This window comes from Mya arenaria, chromosome 13, assembly GCF_026914265.1.
Source record: "Mya arenaria isolate MELC-2E11 chromosome 13, ASM2691426v1".
NCBI classification, from domain to species: Eukaryota; Metazoa; Mollusca; class Bivalvia; order Myida; family Myidae; genus Mya; species Mya arenaria.
Window position 1 is genome coordinate 16,203,467 of NC_069134.1, and position 14,117 is coordinate 16,217,583.

The 14,117-nt window shown below is 38.5% G+C and overlaps 1 protein-coding gene across 1 annotated transcript; it reads right to left on the reverse strand.

The window, feature by feature from the left end:
• Positions 1-585: 585 nt before the first annotated feature.
• LOC128213027 (uncharacterized) lies at positions 586-12,603 on the reverse strand. Its single transcript, XM_052918509.1, has 2 exons — positions 10,801-12,603; positions 586-1,301 (listed from the first exon to the last, which is right to left on the reverse strand). The coding sequence occupies exons 1-2, from the start codon at positions 11,241-11,243 to the stop codon at positions 851-853; spliced, it is 894 nt and encodes a 297-aa protein (XP_052774469.1). The 5' UTR covers positions 11,244-12,603; the 3' UTR covers positions 586-850.
• Between the last annotated feature and the right edge of the window lie 1,514 nt (positions 12,604-14,117).

A 14,117-nucleotide genomic window follows, 5' to 3' on the forward strand; every position in this document is an offset into this window, starting at 1 on the left:
GATAATTTGCACACTCTGCCGAGCATTATCATTATGTGCAACAAGTTTAAAATTTAAATAAACAATGTACACAAATGTGTGAAAATATATTTAAAGCTTGTGTTTTCTGTCAAAGGCAGTAAACAATGGTATGATGTCACCACAAAATATATGTATCACTTTATCGAAAATACTTAAGGCTTGCTATTTGATTGATGTTATAAATCAAAGACTCATTTACCTTCTGTTTTTTAGCCAAAATAACAATGATATTGATCTTACCTACACTACACACAATTTGAAAAACTGAACAAATATCCTTCTATAACATGTTCATATATCCAAGAATATTGAGGTTACTGATCAAACAACTTGTATTTCCTATATTCCCACTCTTGATCAGTGGTAGTGTACAATTTTGGTCAGATTCAACGTACCAGTCAGGTTCAGAGAAAAACAAAATGTTTTAAAAACCACAGCGGGGGATATAGCCGTCCTTTAGACTGCCTTGTTGTTTTTTGGAAAACTATATTGATGCTACTTTTCTTGTACAAGATGGTGATGTACTTGATAACATAAGGGATCGTTATCGAACCAAGCTAAACGTGCATAAAATATGTCTTTATTTTTATAACAAAACATAACAGTTACTTATACGATTAAATAAACAAACAACAATACATTACCATAAATACAACACTAATAATAATTAAACGTCACGTCCGCACTAACAACCAAACAAGTTCGACACATAGAACTATTTTATAGTTATCAAATAGTATCATTTTACCTATTCAATACGCGCTAACATTGATCAACAATGTAAGCACTCGTCACTTGGTACACAACAATTGTGAACTGTCAGGGGTTTTCATGAATTTTTAACATCTGGCATTTTCACTTTCAAAGATTTCTTACGTCTTGGTATTATTTCCGGAAAGTGGTTATTTCCGTTCGGCTCAGATCCGTGCACGAGCCATGTCATGACGTACTCCTTTGACGTCATATTCTTAGGCAACATGGGTTGCCGCACAGTCGCAGGAAATTGTTCTGGAATTCGAATATTTATGTCCATACGACACCCCTTATTAGTAGACGTATGGACATTTAACTGGTTATGGGGTTCGTGGGTTGTGAGACGACGCGGCGATCGTCCGTCTGTTTTAAGTGGATCTTTATGGTCTTTTTTTGTGTGTATTGGACATGGCGCCGCCCGGATTTCCGGTAGTATCTGCGAATGCTCATTATGGACGGTGTTTGCGCGTGCTACTTTTTCTATTATGGCGTCAGGCAGGTGGCCATCGTCATCGGAGTCGACGCTCCTGAAAAGAAAAAGGAAGCTGTGTATATATAATATAGAGCCTGCGCGTGTTGTACGGAAGGAAGTATGGCCACGTCGTGAGGTGTACGCGGCTTCCAATCTAAAAGAAAAGACAATGTTTAATACGAAATGTTCTTGGCCAAAAGTGTTCTCAGAATCCACCCATTTCTGAATTGATATTTGCAAGGGAAAATAATTGTATACATAATTTTCCGACTGTTGATAATTTAATTTTCCCGGATCAGGTGTATATTTTGGTACCTTTTCACGAGAGCGGATTTAACCGGCCTGCGTTCCGTAATGACCGGAACTGCCGACAACATGCAGAAGGACGCCCGCCGTCGCCACTTCCGCTGCATTCTCGGAATCCCCACAAATATGAACACAGTGAAAGTGTTTCCAACTTGTCATTTCAGAAAATGTTAACGTGTATATATAGAAAAACACATTATTATCAAATATATAAAATCCGTCTACTTTTCATTAATGTTTGTAAGAATATTATAACGATTTGATTTTTTTTATAAAAACTCAAATTTAGTTGGTAAATTCATTTAAATTAATTTGAGAAACCTTCAAAAGTATTTTCCACTATGAAATGACATGTTTATTTAGTTTAAGCAGGTTATGCACGTATTTTCCACTCGGAATCACATTCTTTCCTCACAAAGTCACAGGTTTTCACTGTCAATTTGAACACTTTTCACCAACACCCTTCTTATGTTATCCTGGTATGGAACATTTATCATATTTTATCTAATGACTTATGCTTCAGAAAAATTCGATTTCATCGCACTGCTTGGAGATCTAATCCCTCAAATACCCAGTTGAAACATTACATGATAAAAGAGTTAAATGGAAGGTATCGATAAGAGATTCTCGCGGGTAGGATCCCTTTATTTATGTAACCGATCAGATGACAGCAGACTCATCCTGTTATTCTTTAAGATATCACCGTTCACGCGAATTTGATCCATACAATGTAATTCAAACTGTCCTTATTTATCTACAGTATTAAAGTAAAATTATTGAATGACAGATAACAGATTTAAAAAAAAGAAGTGAGCTAGGCTGTAAACGGAGAGAACATTATCCTAAGCTTTAATGGAATTATTATCGGAGGTCAGCACTTCAATTAATTGTGTTCAAAATCCGTTTTAGAGCCTTGTTATTTTTTAACCCAGCCTTGTATGGGCGAGGGTCAGGGTTCTTTCCAATGTTTGTCAATCATTTAAAAAGTATCGGCAATTGTGTGTCTGCTTTGACCGTATTTGTACAAACGTGCAAGGTTTTTTTTTAATGTATTATAAGTTTTTATAACATTAACATTTATGAACTTTTTATATAATTTCTTCGTTGAAAAGGGTATTTCCAGTTGATACACTCGGACAGTAGGTCGAGTAAGCTCAGCGGCGACACACTTTGATTAAAAGAAATGCTTATATATGATCAAAGTGTAGCTTTGTGCTGTCGAAAAATACGCAGTTTGATATTCTAAATTAATTATATCAGATACCTCTATAAACTATAGCCTGCAAAAATGCAAAAGCACTTGTAATTGGAGTATAAATGGCTTAGAAAATCCACGGTACCTACCATTCATATACTTCATAGTCCGGATCTGTGTCCGTGTCCATGTTTTAGCATTCAACATCCACTTCTAAATACACTTTTAGCAGACTGATAAACTTAAGAATTATTCAAGACATGAAAGGAAATCATTTCAACCTTTCAGTTTCTCCTCAATGCATCGATATGCACGTTCTGACTGACTTTAGATCAACAAACAGCCTTGAATAAATCTGTATAGCCCTCTTATTTGAAGAAATGTGGCAGATTAGAGAAAAGCTGGAGTCATGAGGTTAAATAATGGAAAATAAGCTTCAACTATGCAGTACCTCTAAAGAAAATGTTCTCTTGAGTATTTGCTTTTCCGCTGAAAATCAAACACCTTCTATTAATGTTAATATTTGATCAAAAAGCGATTACTTAAAATTAGTGGTCATTAGTAAAAGCTAATTTCTATTTATGTTTATTTGCTAGCAAAACACCATAAATAACATAATGTGAAAAATGACAATTTTGGACTGCTATTTATGGTGCTAATTATCATGGTTCGGCAAAAAACAACTATAAATGTGAAAAGTCATCGTTAATTCATTTTTTTAAGAAAACGAGACGTTTAAATTATACGAAGTGTACTAACGGATCCAGGAGGTGAAGCCACTGGCCCTCTCCCCCCACCCAGTTGTCAAAGTGAACTTTTGTGTGAATAGGGTAGACAATCATCATATATTCTTATATTCATATGTTCATATATTATTTATAGATCAGCCGAACCCCGATATCACCTTTAAGTTAGATGTATATATCTGGACTTCGGATCGAGAGGGCGTACATCCTACATCCTAAGTTGCGCCCCCCCCCCCCCTAACTTCAAGTGTAATGAAACTTGGGAGCTGGGAGAACAAGCATATCCGTTAATAGAGGCCACGACAACATGTGAAGATAGAACCCTGGACTTCTCGTGTGAGAGGCGAACATCTGTCACAAGACCATCTTATGACCTAGACGCACATGCTTGTATAATCCATATATTATTACATGTATATCCATACAATTACCACGTATACAGGGAACTTAATCAAAATGTCCAAGACGAAATAATGTTCATGTATATTCCCCTTTAATTTACTGTTTGTTGTTAGTTGTTGTTAATGCATATATATAAAAGTGCAGCTTTAAATGTTGCATATATATATATATATATATATATATATATATATGCAACATTTAAAGCTGCACTCTCACAGATTGAACGTTTTGACAATTTTTTTGCCTTGAAACGAGCCATTTTTTTTTGTGAAAATCCATGGAAACCAGTCATTCAAGACTGTTGTCAAAAATTATATCGCAGATTTTTATATTTAAGTTCAAAATTTGATGATCAGTGCATTTTTCTTAAACCGTTAGTAAGCCGTAAAACATTAATTTTCGAACGGAAATATGAAAATATACGTCTGATTTTTTGTCAGCAATCTTATATCATTGGTTTGCAGATATTTAGACAAGAATTTGCTCTTTCCAAGACCAAAAAATTGTAAAAATGGTATATCTGTGAGAGTGCAGCTTTAAGTAGACAGTTAATTCATAAATGTATATTACACAATGTACATATGAACGTACCTATTAATGCTATCGGACCCTCGGGGCCATATTCCATCATGCAGATTTAAAACTGGGTGTTTACATATAACTTTATATACCTGTCTCCTAGGGACAGACGGAATGTCCTTTTGGACGGAAAAGTTCATTCTCTTTAAAATTCAACAGTAACATTGAAAGCCTTTAAACTGAAGTCCATAGGCTGCATAACACCACATCCGTTTAAAGAATTTTCCAAAGTTTTCATTTCCAATGAATTAATCTTTTAAATAGACACTCCATATAGCGTTTTACCTATGATTTGGGTAAATAATTTAGCCATGTTAAAATAATGTGCATGTCTGTCTGTTAAGTAAAGTTTGGCATGTTATGAATTTGTAAGATATTATTTGCTGGTCTTTGATCGGAGTAGAAAGCCTGAAATCATTTAATTCCATGTAAAGAAATTATTAAAATCCATTCACAATGGCTGTTAATCGCTGCTTGCGACGGTTATTAAAATATGTTTTAAGAAGTTAGATAAATATTAAAAATAGAAATGAACTTTACATTTCCTTATGTCGTTTAATCATCCGAAATGCTGAAAAGTTCGTCTATGATCCAATGATGCAAAACGTGATAAATAAACTATAAAACAAATCAATGTGTTCAGGAATTTCATTAAAAGACAATATCATGTTTACAGTAAATAACTAATGATTTAAAACTGACCCTAAAACAAGGCAATCCCATTATGTCTAGTCATTCAATATATAACTTTTACTCAATGAAAACACTAGACCGTGTGGTCTTAAATATGAACTTGATTTGTTATTGTAAAGCAATAAAACTTGACCTGTATGTTATGTTTAGTAAGTCTTATTCAATTTCAAACAGCTTTCTCTCTCATCCACGACCTCTTGTCCGCCTCTACCACACGACATCTAGCCTGCCTTTCAGCCAATACATCGTGTCTGTTCTCTAAGCGACGACCTCTTTTCCGCCCTGTCAGCCACGACCTCTTTTCCGCCCTCTCAGCAACGACCTCTTTTCCGCCCTCTCAGCCACGACCTCTTTTCCGCCCTCTCAGCCACGACCTCTTTTCCGCCCTCTCAGCAACGACCTCTTATCCGCCCTCTCAGCAACGACCTCTTGTCCGCCCTCTCAGCAACGACCTCTTGTCCGCCCTCTCAACCGCGACCTCTTTTCCACCCTCTCAGCCACGACCTCTTGTCCGCCATCTCAGCCACGACCTCTTGTCCGCCCTCTCAGCCACGACCTCTTTTTCGCCCTCTCAACAACGACCTCTTATCCGCCCTCTCAGCAACGACCTCTTGTCTGCCCTCTCGGCAACGACCTCTTGTCCGCCCTCTCAACCACGACCTCTTTTCCGCCCTCTCAGCCACGACCTCTTGTCCGCCATCTCAGCCACGACCTCTCGTCCGCCCTCTCAGCCACAAGCTCCTATCCACCCTTTCTGTCAATACCTCCTATCCAACCTCTCAGTCAATACCTTTTTTCCAGAATCTCAGCCACGACCTCCTATCCACCCTCCTAGCCAAGACCTTTTTTCCATTATCTCAGCCGATACTTCTTGTCCGCCCTCTCAGCTACAGACTCTTGTACACCCTCTCACTAACGGTCATTTGTCCGCATCTCTACTACAACCTCATGTCCGCCATTTCAGCCGCAACTTTGTATCCACCCTCCTCTCAGCCAAGACCTCTTGTCCACCCTCTCAGTCACAGCCTCTTGTCAACCCTCTCAATCACAGCCTCTTGTCCACCCTCTCAGTCACAGCCTCTTGTCCACCCTCTCTGTCACAGCCTCTTGTCAACCCTCTCAATCACAGCCTCTTGTCAACCCTCTCAATCACAGCCTCTTGTCCACCCTCTCAGTCACAGCCTCTTGTCAACCCTCTCAATCACAGCCTCTTGTCAACCCTCTCAATCACAGCCTCTTGTCCACCCTCTCAGTCACAGCCTCTTGTCAACCCTCTCTGTCACAGCCTCTTGTCAACCCTCTCAATTACAGCCTCTTGTCAACCCTTTTAGTCACAACCTCTTGTCAACCCTCTCAGCCGCGACCTCTTGTCAACCCTCGCAGTTACAGCCTCTTGTCAACCCTTTCAGCCACGACCTCTTGTCTACCGTCTCAGCAACGACCTCTTGTCCGCCCTCTCAGCCACAACCTCTTGTCCACCCTCTCAGCCACAACTATGTACCGCCCTCTCAGCCACAACCTCTTGTCCACCCTCTCAGCCACGATCTCTTATCAGCCAATCAGCAAAGACCTCTTATTCGCCTCTAGCCACAGCCTCTTGCCCGCCTCTCAATAACAAACTCACGACCATCTTATCCGCCACTCAGCCACCAGTGTTACTACTTTGTTATTCGTTACTTGCTAGGAAACAGAGCAAGATTCGTGTCAGATTTTATATCATATCAGCTTTAGTAACAGTCTTCATAATCGATCTAAAGTAAATACTCACGCAAGTTTCCAACTATTTGATCCTCTTACACAAAATCTAGGCTTCCGATTCCTAATAGTGACCGCTGGTAATTTAAACTTTCCTTTCGACTTTGACTTTATGGCAGCGCGAATGGCTCGGAATATACTCTGAGAGTGCTGTTCTGTATCATCACCATTCGCACTTTTGTTATCCATATCTAATCTTCTTTCAATGAATGTTATCTCTATCAGTCAGTATTCAAATCAAATATGACAAGTACTAAATTTTAAAGAAATATCGTTGCAAGGGGTGTCAGGGATGAAAGCTTTAAACAATCTTGTTTTCTTAATATAATTTCTTATACAAACGTGTTCATTCAGCCTAATTGTTTAGGGTTGTAGAGGATATATTCAGGGCCACAACGAGTAAAACAGTTTTGTAATCGCAACAGCGCTCTCCTTCCTTCCGCGTTAACCTGAAATCTTAGTGTACTAACATATATATCTTAAACAATAATTGTGCATTCTGTAAATGCATTTATTTTCAACAATTACTACCCACGTCTGTTTGTAACTTCACGCTCCGTAGCATATATTTTTTTTTATTTATTTGTATAATCGAGAATTCCTCATTACACTCCTTCATTAAACGTTATGGTATAGTATGTTCCTTTACGTGAAGTTTGGATCAAACGGTGTTATATCAAATATGCAATTTGAACATTTAAATTTGATAATTATGTGTAATCTAGACGTTATTCGCGCATGTTATGTGGACCTAAACCACCCACCTAATACACGCATATAATGTGTTTCTTATCCAAGCATGTTATGTGGACCTCACCCGCACAATGTATGTGAACCTCATCCAAGCATGCTATGTTGAACTCATCCGCACATTGTATGTGAACCTCGTCCAAGCATGTAGTGTGGACCTCGTCCGCACATTGTATGTGAACCTCATCCAAGCATGCTATGTGGAACTCATCCGCACATTGTATGTGAACCTCATCCAAGCATGTAGTGTGGACCTCATCCGCACATAGTATGTGAACCTCATCGAGGCATGTAGTGTGGACCTCATTCGCACATTGTATGTGAACCTCATCCAAGCATGTTATGTGGAACTCATCCGCACATTGTATGTGAACCTCATCCAAGCATGCTATGTGGAACTCATCCGCACATTGTATGTGAACCTCATCCAAGCATGTTATGTGGAACTCATCCGCACATTGTATGTGAACCTCATCCAAGCATGCTATGTTGATCTCATCCGCACATTGTATGTGAACCTCTTCCAAGCATGTAGCGTGGACCTCGTCCGCACATTGTATGTGAACCTCATTCAAGCATGTTATGTGGACCTCATCCGCACATTGTATGTGAACCTCATTCAAGCATGTAGCGTGGACCTCGTCCGCACATTGTACGTGAACCTCATTCAAGCATGTAGTATGGACCTCGTCCGCACACTGTATGTGAACCTCTTCCATGCAAGTTATGTGGAACTCATCCGCACATTGTATGTGAACCTCATTCAAGCATGTAGTGTGGACCTCGTCCGCACATTGTATGTGAACCTCATTCAAGCATGTTATGTGGACCTCGTCCGCACATTGCATGTGAACCTCATTCAAGCATGTAGTGTGGACCTCATCCGCACATTGTACGTGAACCTCATTCAAGCATGTAGTATGGACCTCGTCCGCACACTGTATGTGAACCTCTTCCATGCAAGTTATGTGGAACTCATCCGCACATTGTATGTGAACCTCATTCAAGCATGTAGTGTGGACCTCGTCCGCACATTGTATGTGAACCTCTTCCATGCAAGTTATGTGGAACTCATCCGCACTTTGTATGTGAACCTCATTCAAGCATGTAGTGTGGACCTCGTCCGCACATTGTATGTGAACCTCATCCAAGCATGATATGTGGACCTCGTCCACACATTGTATGTGAACCTCATCCAAGCATGTTTTGTGGACCTCGTCCGCACATTGTATGTGAACCTCATCCAAGCATGTTATGTGGACCTCATCCGCACATTGTATGTGAACCTCATTCAAGCATGAAGTGTGGACCTCGTCCGCACATTGTATGTGAACCTCATTCAAGCATGAAGTGTGGACCTCGTCCGCACATTGTATATGAACCTCATTCAAGCATGTAGTGTGGAACTCGTCCGCACATTGTATGTGAACCTCTTCCAAGCAAGTTATGTGGACCTAATCAGCATATTTTTTATTGACCTCATCCACGCATGCTAATTTCATCCGCCTATCGTATGTTGAAGCAATCGTGCATGTTATGTGGACTTCGTCCACGCATATTATATGAACAATTCATCCATGCATACCATGTTGCCCACATTCACAAGACGAAAACAAATTGCAGACAGATCGGGACTCGAACCCGTGACTCCTTCGCTGACAGGGCGAGTGCTCTACCGACTATGTTACCAGACCACTTGCACATCTCCTAGACACTTCACAAACCATACAACATTAATATGATTTCAACAGTATGGTGACCTTTACATTTATTTTTTAATATAATATTTAATTGCCAATCCTTTTTGCTGTTATCTAAATATTTTCTCTTGACATAATATTTACTAAAATAACGGTCAAAATACAAGCAGTTTTATTTGTTTTCGTCTTATTTAGTGAACCAAGCCTTTTAAAAGATGAATACTTTTTGTAACGAAAAAGCGTTACTGGATTTTTTTTTTTAAAAAGAACACTTTCCTGTAGCGAGCCAAAATCTTGATATTTTGTGGCACAATGATACCTATGAAAATAATGAAGGTATATTTTTGTTAAATGATACACACACTTAGCTGCTTATTATCCTAAAATTAAAAAAGATTATAGTATTTGTAAGTAGGTTAAATTATGAAGTATCCCGGCTAAAAGCAGTAAATATAATTGATAGCTGTTCAAAAACACATTACAAATTTTGACGAATATGTTGATAAAACCAATTAAGTCCCAATTTAAGTTCAAACCTTTCCCTTTATATAAAGCTGGTCGTAAGTAAAGTTTCGACATTGTGAATTGTGATGACTTCAACGTGCAAATGGTATTATATATTGAACCTAAATCGGGGGTGTTTTTTCTCTATTAAATCGATTCACATTTATTTGTTATCGACAAGTCATCGAAGTGTCGTCTTTCAATCATTTCTTCAAGGAACAAGAAATTACAAAATTTGAATTTCAAGACATACATGACGAAAGTCTAAAAAGTCTGAATAAGTATCCGTTTTTGAAAACTTAGTGTTTGCGCTAATAAGCCTAATTAAGGTAATTAAAAAACTCACTAAATAAGCTGACTTAATTCTCTGTTGATTTAACTGCAACAACGTTTTCTAAAAGACAGATCATGTAGTATATAATTATGCACTCGTAGTTTCAAAATATACATGCATGTAGTTTTGTTACTAGGCATTTTGTATTTTTTAAGTACTATCAAGCACTAGATGTCAAACTCCTTCAAACGAGCATACCAACAAAATGGCTAGCGCGCATAGTCCGCATAATGTTATACCATAAGATATACATGCATGTGTTTATATTCGGCTTGAGAAAACATAAATCTGCCACAGGTGTCGGGTATTTACACCTGGGCCGGCTTAAGAAGGACCCTTCAAACCCAAGACAACTATAGGTGTGGGCACGTGTATGACCTTAGATATACAGGTAATGTCTGTTAGTCAAATTACATGTACACATCATTACAGGCACCAAGCAAACTGTTTGCTCTAGAAGATAGGAACTCATTTCAAAGACTTCCTCAACATCTCAATTACACCATTCCTGACGTCCCAGTTTGGACATAACCCATAACCCCCGCAAATGGTACATGTGGATGCTAAATTATTTGTTTCTATTTGCATACCTTCTGCTGTGACTAGCTTTGATATTCGACTCCGTATGCCCCGTCTCGTGCAGGGTGACGCTCCGTTCTAGCCTCGCTGTGATGTCATCAACGAACACGCGTACGGGACGATGGGGCAGCGTCTCTCTCAGGTCGAGACTTGTGCTCGCCCTCCCGTGCAGCAGCCGGAGTCTCTCGGCAAACACTGGCGGCAGACGGTCCCGATGAGATTTCCTCCGGCGTTCCTTGTACTTCACGTTATTCAGTTTGAGCGTCACTTTGTTTGACTGAACTACTTGTTCTCTGAATGCATCCAAAATGTCTTGGGTAATCATAATATAATTCTTAGTCTCTTTTATCGTCGGCAGATGCTTCATGTTGGCGGTCTGTACAGAATTTGGCCGTCGGGATACCGCCATATCCTGCGCGTTAGATTCGTGATGCCTTTGGCGTTTATCCATCATAACGTTTAATTTCTTAATTCACAATTCCAGTTCCATTCTCGCATTTTCACTTTCATGAAATATGTCCACAATCTCACTTTCAATATAAAAATATAAACAAATCCCTTCACTCATGTTATGCCATTTGTGTTGTCTTATCTTTAAGTCCTCTTCTGGGTCTATAAATTACAAAATGTGTCCATAACGCTATTAGAAGTCAGTCAATACGTTTTAAATAAACACTTTTAAGTTATCAAAGCCATTGAAGATCATTGAAAATATTTACGCGCTAGAGTACTGTTCAACACCTTTTTAATCTCATGCCTCCTAATGACCCATGAATGTAGGGGCGATAGCACGCAGACCACCTGATCTGGGAGCGCTCAAACGCTGAGTTATATTACTCACTAATGGAACACTCAATTTATCATTTATTCGATAAATTGCTAATGAAAAACATAAACAATGTTGGTGGTTTCTAGAATTGTCCATTGCTCGATGTAACTATACAAAAGAGCGGTATTGACCATATCTTGTCATTCATACAAAACCCATTTGTCAACTGCCGTACATTGTCAGGGTGAATACAGTCTGAGTTGTAAATCCAAGCATGCACACTCATCAATAAATGAATTTGTTTATGCTCCCGTCCAATGATGATGGCGCATACTTTCCAGGCTTTTGGTCAACACGCGAACCTTTCCTAACTTCCACAATGCTTGTAAACAACGTCCGACAAGACCACTGCCAGCACTAATAGCAACAGAACCAACTGCCACAATGGCCATGTGGTCTTACCGCGGCCCGTGTCACTGAGCTCAATTAATGGGTCGCTATGGATCGTTGGCAACCGGAAACTGGCAATCTGCAGCTAATTTCGTTACCCGATCTTAACAACCGGTGAGCGAAAGTGGCCCAAAGCATGAATCCGGGTTCGTAAGTATTGACCGCCTATTTCTGAATAATGCAAAATGAATCTCAAGAGCTGTCTATTCACATTTTGAGATAATCCAAAATTAAATTAGCAGATACTTCACGGCAGTCATATTCCAAGAAATCGAAGATTCTCATTCAAAATCCTTCACTACCAGCACCGTTCGGAACCACAGTAAATTGTTCATAAAACAGTTCAATTGTTCAATTACTTCGTACTGTTCGAAAATAATGACTATACCACTAATCTCTGTTATTATATCAGATACAATAATAATACAAGAGATTCCATAACGACTTATATTCCGCTTGGTCTCAAAACCTTACCCAACATAATGTTATAAATATGTTCAGTTAAATTGCGTTTTAAAAACGAATAAAAAAGTAATTAACACTCGGAAATAAGCTCTGGTTTATTACCGACCCGATATTTGTAAAATTAACTGTTTTATTTACTTTTTTTATTCTCAAAGGATCGTCCCATTGTGCATAACAATACATACATATCCAGTTTTATTAAACCTGATAACGAATAACAAACATTGTTTTAGGAAAAAAGTAAACTTTACGTATAGATTTTCATTCGTTTAAATCTGTTGTATTTATTAAATAACAAATAATGTAACAAAACCCTTTTCCCGATGGTTATCTTTCTAACCTTTAAACAGACTTCATTGTCGAGAGCTATTGTGGTTGTCTAATTAGTTTCCATTGTTAGTTTCAAACGCATTTAATTCTTACAGACAAAACAAACAGTAAACTTTGTGTACCGGCTTGGTCTTAGTTTCCACTATTGGTGAGAGATATTTAAATGAATCAGAATGATCATTCAGTCCTAGCCGCCCTTACAAATATGAACAGGTAACGGTGATGCAAGCTATAACGTTAGTCGTATGGGTAACAAGTCCGACAGCAAACATGTCCGTCCGTCAGTCTGTGCATCTTTTCTTCAATCGAGAAATCGTCAATTCAACCAGCCTGTTGATCGATCGGTATAACTTGTCGTTTCCATAACACATATTTCATCGCATCTAAAAATAATAAGTTAAGCAAATATTAAAAAAATGTATATATATTGAAAGTAAAATGAAATACCGTAAAAAGCGTGCTCGAAACATTTAGCGTCCAAAGAGCTGGCACAACTATGTGGTAAAGGCACGTATCTTGAAACGACAACCAGTAATACTTTAATTCCAGTTAATGGACGTAGCCATTCCATTCTGTAATCATTTCTTGATAACTTAGACTAAATGGTCAGTCGCTTTAAAAGAAAACTGGCGTAAACAGATTGGATATGAATCAAATGATTTCCAAGCTTTTGAAAATAAATATATTATATCAACTAGTATGCGTAGACTGAGAAAAGGTTATAACTTTACGTTTGAAAATGGCCGAATTTAAAAAGAAAAAACAGGATATCATATTATATTTAAAAGTTTAAAAGTCTTTTTTCTAGGTATTCAAGCGGCCTCTTAGAAAACAACCGTCTATTACTATTAAGTTGAAATTGTTCGCCATCCGCTACTTGTCCGCCTGTTTGTCCGTCCGAATCGAATCCCGTTGGCTCGAATTCATCGTTATCTCGAACTGGATGTTAAGGACCAATTTCTTAATACTGAAGGTAAGAATTCCCGCTTGATTCGAATTTTCCGAGGCTCGAGGTATTTTCACCGGTCCCTAGGAGTTCTACCCAACGGGGTTCGACAGTAACCTCTTCCCTCAAGTTTATTAATTGATACCACATAATTAAATACATGACGTTTGTAAACGTCTATACCTTTAGCTTTAAGTTTTTGCTTTCCGTTCAACGTTCGTCTGTTTTTCAAAGCAGTTTGGCAGAATAAAGTATTTGACAGACTGAATTTCGATCTTTACGTAGAACACCTTTGCCTAGTTATTGGTGATCTATTAAATGTTTATATGAAAGTGCAATGATGAAAGATCGATCTGTAAGTATCGATA

Bases quoted from the DNA above. Each gene is read 5' to 3' on its own strand.
- LOC128213027 (XM_052918509.1), bottom strand. From the start codon at position 11,243: ATGATGGATAAACGCCAAAGGCATCACGAATCTAACGCGCAGGATATG. The intron at 1,302-10,800 runs GTATGCAAATAG...TTTTCTTTTCAG, and splicing joins AAAGCTAGTCACAGCAGAAG to GAGCGTCGACTCCGATGACG.